Source organism: Cydia amplana, chromosome 5 (assembly GCF_948474715.1).
Source record: "Cydia amplana chromosome 5, ilCydAmpl1.1, whole genome shotgun sequence".
NCBI classification, from domain to species: Eukaryota; Metazoa; Arthropoda; class Insecta; order Lepidoptera; family Tortricidae; genus Cydia; species Cydia amplana.
Window position 1 is genome coordinate 6,762,752 of NC_086073.1, and position 7,708 is coordinate 6,770,459.

At 41.3% G+C, this 7,708-nt stretch overlaps 1 protein-coding gene across 1 annotated transcript; it reads left to right on the top strand.

The window, feature by feature from the left end:
* The first annotated feature begins 285 nt into the window (after positions 1 to 285).
* LOC134647973 (mRNA (2'-O-methyladenosine-N(6)-)-methyltransferase) lies at positions 286 to 6,938 on the top strand. Its single transcript, XM_063502393.1, has 6 exons — positions 286 to 1,579; positions 1,705 to 1,845; positions 2,565 to 2,741; positions 3,947 to 4,215; positions 5,997 to 6,207; positions 6,876 to 6,938. The coding sequence occupies exons 1-6, from the start codon at positions 650 to 652 to the stop codon at positions 6,936 to 6,938; spliced, it is 1,791 nt and encodes a 596-aa protein (XP_063358463.1). The 5' UTR covers positions 286 to 649.
* Positions 6,939 to 7,708: the final 770 nt, after the last annotated feature.

The following is a 7,708-nucleotide window of genomic DNA, read 5'->3' on the forward strand; positions in this document are numbered from 1 at the left end:
TCGAACATAGAGTTAAATCCACTGCTGAGTAAAGTTCAAAAGTATGGTTGAAGTTGATTATTTTGACAGAACTAAAGCATATTTTTCTTTAGAATCAGAATAATATGAAAAATTCAAGAAAAAACTACGAAACATTTTGGAATTAATATACCCTATTCTTTTTACATTAATACATTCTACTACTAATGGTATTAATAAATAAGTTTAGGTCAATTTTGTAACAATTTTTAATACAATGATAAATTTCTATAAAATTAAGTGTCTCGAACAGAATCCTTTGTTTAATTAATTTGTCTTGTCTGTGGCATGTCATATTTGTGATGGCGGTGCTAGCTTGGGGGCTTTGCTGCCTTGCTTAGTCGTAAATTTACGATACAATACTTTCTGATTGATTTCGAAGCTACTAATATTGTTTTATAAAGTTTTATTTTGTTCTGTTATTTTTCATGTATAAATCATGATGTATTTCTTTGAGATCGCTGAAGTTTGCACGATAACAATTCTTGGCGCTAAGAAAACAATTAATGATTCTTGATGAAAAATGTGCTTATTGGAACCTTATTAGCGTAAGAGAATTATTAAAGTTCGATGCAAGACAGTTTAGTGCTCTATAATTCTTATAACTATTAGTTAAATCAAAAGAAGCATCATGAATGATGTTCGAGACAAAGTTGTTGCCGGGTCTTCGAGTTGGGAGAACACAACAACGCGAAGCGACTCATCACCTGAGACCCAATCATCGCCCGGCGGCAGTGGGGAAACCCCACAGACGCCCGGAGCGCCAGCGCCGCTGGCTCCACACCTTGCTGCCGACTTACATCCAGATCTCATACAACAAGGCTGGCGCAAGTACTGGTCCAAACGAGAAAACAGACCCTACTTTTGGAATAAACTCTCTGGGGAATCAATGTGGGAGCTACCGGCTGTAAAAAGAGATTTTGACCCTATCACGGACCCTCTTGGCATTTGTCACACTGGTCCACCCAATGCAGGTAATATGACTCCAAGCGCCAGCAAGCGCCGACCTTCAGAGGATAATGGACCTCCACCTAAAAAGTTTGTTCTAGCAGGGCCTTGGGATATAGAGGTGGCAACAAATGTGGTTATATATGAACGGCCCCCAACAATCTGCCCCCATCCTCATCCAGAAATAGAAGGTTTCAGATTTACACTTGCAAACAAACTTCGACAATGCTATCAAGAGTTGTGTCATACCAGAGAGGGTATTGATGCTCCAAAGGATTCATTCAATCGTTGGCTTATGGAGCGTAAAGTGAATGACCAAGGAGGTTCAGATCCACTTTTGCCAAGTCACTGTTTTCCTGAAATATCCCGTTCTATGTATGAAGAAATCATGAATGATATACCAATCAAGCTGACACATCCAAAATTCACTGGAGATGCTCGTAAACAATTGTCACGCTATGCTGAAGCTGCGAAGAAAATGATAGAATCCAGGAATGCATCACCTGAAAGTCGTAAGGTGGTGAAATGGAATGCAGAAGATACATTCCAATGGCTTCGACGCACCGTCGGAGCTACCTATGATGATTTTCAAGACAGACTGGCACATCTACGAGTTAGTTTTTCATTTTTTGATGGCTTTCACTTCCTTAGGCTTTAGCAATGTAACAAATTTTTACAAACAATATGTAGTTCTATGTAGAATCGGATATAGGTTCTGATGTTCAATGATGGTTTCAGAGACAATGTCAGCCACATTTGGCTGAAACAGTCAAGGCTTCTGTGGAAGGCATCTGTTTGAAGATATACCACTTATCTGCAGAGTATGCGCGCAAAATACGAGAGAAACATAGTGCTCTGTTAAAAGAAAATGGAATACAGGTATGGAATAGTAAAAAAATTGTCTCCTCAAATATCTATTCATACTTGACACGCAAGGCTTATTTATTTTTATTTTCCGACTTACACATCATGTATTAAACTGTTTAGAAGTAAAGTAATTCAGGCAAGAGAAAGAAGGACAAAACTTTATTGTATAATATAAAAGTGGCCCTAATATCTAATAAAAATATTAGATACAAAAATAAATTATATTCAAAATAACTCAATCTCAGATAAAACAAATATAACCAAAAAAAAAAAAAAAAAAATATATGTATAATTAAGCTGACTATTCAACCACAGGGCTAATTAAGCAGATTGAATAATTTTATTTTATCATAAACTAACAGCCTGTGACCAGTATCACCTTATTGGAATCGGCTATTCAACAATTGACCTTATACATTATGCTAATTTATAGTTCTTAAAAAACGTCTAAAAATAACACTTAGTTACATTGTCCACTAAATTTAATTCACTAGTATTTGCAAATGAGTATCAAAGTATGAGGATTACCAATTACCAATCTTTAATTAGAATTTGATTTGTCACACCTTGCAATACTTTCATGCAATATTCATTCTTGAAATGAAGTTTTTGTAATCCAATAAAACCAACCAAGAATAAAGAAGTCATTTCTAAGAAACAGCAAAAAGTCGTGGTAAATGGGGTTCTCGCTGAAATCAGTTCTCGATTTTTAAATTATATTCGTTATGCAGGAACTGCCGGCGCCGCTGCAGCAGGCTGCACTGCGGAAGGTGTGGTGCTACCCTGTGCAGTTTGCTCTGCCGGCTCCGCGGCCGCCCCTGGTCGAGCACTTCCTCGACCGCGACCAGGCGCTGCTGCGCTACCTCGGCGAGACGCAGGTCATCAACGCGGCCTACCTTCAGAAGCTGGTGGGTACACCTATTTGGGTCTGGTGCTACTTGGTGCAGTTTGTATTTGCACTGCCGTGACCATAGTCTTTTTGACCACAGCCAGACAGAAGCTTGAGAATACAGCCACGTTAGCACTTAATAATAAGACGTGAAGTGATGATGATGGTATCCTGTTATCCCTCATCAGGGACATAGGGCTCTCAGAAGGGATTTCCATTTTTCGCGGTCCAGCGCGGCCTCCTCCAGCTCCGCCCAGCCGAGGAGTGCCGAGGCCAACTGGTGCAGCTTCCTTTTCCACTGTGCGCCTCCAGGTGCGACCTTACCCCCTTATTCCGGGAATTTTCCAAGTCAGCCCTTGCTTGGATATGAAGGACGTGAAGTATCTGGTAAAATTTAAATAAGTCCCTTTAGACAGGCGTTTACTGTTTATTATAATAATAATAGCCTGACGCGTTCTACATCTTATCAGACAACCTTGACGGCATAACGTATGCATTGAGTGTTTAATAATATGTAACATACTACATTGACAGCAAACTCTATGCATTCAAATTTATAGTAAAATTCATGTTCATTTTTGAGAAAAAATGAGAGGGCTCCTCAAGAAGCGTACGTATTACTCTAGGTAAACTATAAAAAAAGACGACTACATGTTGCTTATTTATTGTTACTTAAAAATTAAATTTTGCCTGCTAAATTTGTGATTGATAAGTATACCAGCATTCATCAAATCGCCTTGCAACTCGCCAGGGTAAATTGTGTGATCCACTTAATCTCTTGCCTGTGCATGATAAGGAATAAGGATGTACGTGGGAATTTAAATGTGTGTTTTAAACGCCAAGGGGTTAATTTCCTGGAACATTTTCTGTCAACGAAACAGCTCTTTTATTGAATGGCGCCAACGCGCCATCTAGCGAAGCTATTTCATGAAATATTTCGTGTTTCTTGGTTTTTGTATGTGTGTACATGTACCACATCCTACAGCTACATATCAACCTTTTCGACGCCGCGTCAAACACAAAAGCTGTCTCAGACGCCACGTCACCGAAGTGGCAAAACTGAAATTGAACTTTATGCATATGCACCTAGGTCTATGTTGCTCTGTGGCCTATGACCGATTAATACGTCTTTGGCGTTAGACCTGCGGTTCGTATATATCGGTCATTGGCGTCCAAAAGGTTAATATAGGTAACTTGTTAACTGCTACCTCATTTTGTTTTCAGGAGTGCCTATACCGGTACAGTTGTTTCGACGACAAGAAGTTCGAGCAGTTCCTGTCTCGCGTGTGGTGCGTGCTGCGGCGGTACGCGGCGTGGGTGGGCGCGGGCGGCGACGCGCAGCTGGCGCAGATGGCGCTGCCCGTGCCCGTGCTCGAGTGCCTGCACCGCTGCTTCGGCGTCACCTTCGAGTGCTTCGCGTCCCCGCTCGACTGTTACTTCCGTCAGTACTGCTCGGCGTTCGCCGATACTGACTCTTACTTTGGATCTCGTGGGTACGTTTATTCTGTATACTATTATTAGAGAGAGAGTCATAATATCGAATCGACACGCATCTTGCACAGCCCCACCTGCAATCCTGAAAATTCCTGCCATCAAATTCGACAGAATACATGTCGATGCACGGCCCTAGTATGCATTTTTCGGTAACTCTGGATATCAAAAGTTGACGTTTGACAATTAATTTACCACAAAACATAATTATGACATTGTATAACGTGTCTTTTTGTTAATAGTTTATATTATTTATGAAAGCAAAATACGTAATGTAAAAGATCGTATATGATATGATTTATAATTCTAACATATTTGCTGTGAATTATTTTTCAACGGTGATTTTTAATTAAAAGACAAGTCAAGATAGCTTACCTTCTTTGTAATGCTAAAAAAACGAACTATAGTCGGCTGTCATAATCCCCCGTACGACTTTTTTATTTTATTTAACTACATATATCTCTTTACAATCAAAACCCTTTAATCGTCAATGACGTCAACTGACGCACGCGGCTACAGAACAATATTTGTCAACCTTCGTGCATTCTGACAAGGTTCACTATGATGCGCCGCACACGATATGCGTATTTCTCTAAGATTCCCACGATACAGGCTGTGCCTAGTGTGGGGATCACTGTACTGTTTTTATTGATACTTCTGTATTACATGTTTTTTTTTTAAGTGAAAACTTCTTTAGCGGCGCTGGGCACTTTTTGAGGTGGGGAAAAAATCATAAACTCGAGAGCGTAAGGACCGTAAGGACCACTCAATGAGATAATTCAATAAAGCTACATCTTGATGAAATCGCTAATAAAAGTGAACTCTATTACTGGTGAACAAAACTCAAAATACCATGACCAAATATATTTAGATGCGAGGTCTGCAAGGTAACTTTACAATTTCTCGAATTTTAAACAAATAAAGCTACATCTTGATGAAAATCGCTAATAAAAGTGAACTCTAGTACATGGTGAATAAAACTCAAAATACCATGACCAAATATATTTAGATGCGAGGTCTGCAAGGTAACTTTACAATTTCTGCGACCTGCGACCCGGCCCCCGCGCCCCGCGCCCCCGGCCGGTTGGTCAACGACACCTCGTAACTCATGAGGCCCTGGTACTTGCTCCGCGCTTTCGATTGGTCAATTTCATTATAGTTGACTACTGTATCGAAATGAATATTATAGTTGATAGATGACTGGGCTGCGACTGTGACTGATGATGGCTTGACCGTCTGTGTAAAATAGCGAAAGAAAATGAGTGAGTACTTTATAAATATACTAGATGAAAACCCGGCTTCGCTCGGGTGAAATGTAGATATTTCTGTAGTTATCGGTTACAATGTCATTGAGTTTTCACTTCTGCCGGCACTCGCGGAGTGCAACCCGTTGCTTGTTTAAATAAAGTATACATTGCTTACAGTACATACACCACAGTTTACCACCACACCACAGTTACATTTAGTTTAAGTATGCATTGCATTGCGAAGTTGGAATCTCGACACAATGCGAATTTTAATTCGTTTGTGGTGACCGTTCCGACTGAACATCTAGCGACCTTCACCAAGGAGGAGTTTTGGCCGAAGGGTGTCAAGTTTCGGCGGTTCCGCGGCCGGTTCCCTGACACTGCGGGGTTGCGTAATGCACCGCAATCATAATGTGTTTTTTAGTGTTTAGTTATATTTTTATAATATGTATGCTAGTTTTAAGGTATTTATGTATGGGCCACTAGTTGCCTGAAATAAACGATTTCATTTCATTTCATTGTTATGTTACCTGTAGACCGTTCCTGGAGCTGCGGCCGGTGTCGGGGTCGATGGTGGCGCACCCGCCGTACTGCGAGGAGCTGCTGGAGGCGGCGCTGCGCCACATGGAGCGGCTGCTGCAGGACTCGGCCGAGCCGCTCTCCTTCCTCGTGGTGCTGCCCGAGTGGCCCGAGCGCCACACGCACGCGCTGCACAAGCTGCAGGCCAGCCACTTCAAGCGCAAGCAGGTACACTACACACGCAGTATACCTCGGTACATTTAGCCGAAGTGAGCAGGACGAGTGTGTGGACACGATACTTCTCATGCCATTGCCACTCGCGGTGCCGGGCGCTCCCAAAAGAGCAGTATATTCTGCGGAAGTCAAAGGTCCGGCAGCACGAGCGGCAGTGCATGTTTATATTATACTGTTTACATTCTGCTCTGTCGCTCTGTACTCGCCTGAGCCTGGAGGAGGGGAGAAGACGTTTGCCATTGCCGAAACTCGAAAGCGCAGTGAGTGGTGTGGTTGGGGCAGTATGTAAACACACACTCGAGCTCGATCGTGCTACAGCAGTAGGGATATAAATACAGTATAATGGAATCACATTTGAAGTTCATAATTGGCATGCGATGAAATCGTAGCATAGACAGGTTTGAAGCTTGGTTTAAAGACAGTTGGGATAATTAAACTATTAGGTAACATATTTTGTGGGTTTATAACGAAAAATAGTGGAACTTAGTGTGAGATTGTGAGTATTATTGATCAAAGTAAAGGAGACGTAGGCTCTCCGAAACATGTCGCGCGAGTGACTTAAAACAAGTGAGTCTAAACCATAAAATTATTCAATGTTAGTATGTCTCACAACAGTTTAAATTCGAGTATTGATCAAATTTATTTGGGTTATTTTGTGACAGGTGGTGATACCGGCCTTTGAACACGAATATCGACACGGCTTCCAGCACGTAGTTCCAAAGTGAGTAACTTGCATATTACGATTTAATATTTGTGAGGTACCCGCCTCCCTGGCAAGGCGCGGGATTGTCCAGTCGGCAAGTTACGGTTACTTTAATTCCGAAGCCTGGGGGCCCGTTCGAGATGAGAATCGTTTGCAGCGCACTAGCGAACGAAACGCACTAATATGGAAGAGGGATAGAGACTCCCTAGCGTTGCGTTCGCTACGGCGCAAAGAGTTGTCACCTCATTCGGAGGGGGAATTAGAAAATATCGCCCAACTTTTCTCAAGCATATGAGATTACATATATACATACAGGGATACCGTACTACTGAAGGATTTTTATTTATTATATTTGGGTACTAACGGGTTGGCTTAAAGTAATGAGAATTTTTATTTTCAAAAACATCAATAAAAACTCAATTGCTATAGGTTTAAGGATTTTAATATGGTAAACTCAATCGTGTTTTAATTTAATATTATAATATTGCAAAAGGTCCCGCATTTTCGATTTTTTTACTTACTTTCGAGCTTACTTTTCACCGTTAGCATCATACTTTGGACGACATTCAAGTCAATTTTTTTAAATTGACTTTGTATCCTTCGTTTCAATTGTTGCGATGATTTTGCTTCCCAGCCATCACTATACACGTGTCTACTCAAGATTGCCCAGAAATCTTCGATCGGTCTAGCTTTAGGGACGTTCGGAGGGTTGGCGTCCTTTGGTACGAAATGTATGCCATGACCTTTCAACCAGTTTTGTGTGCTCGTGGCGTAATGAGAGCTAACTAAATC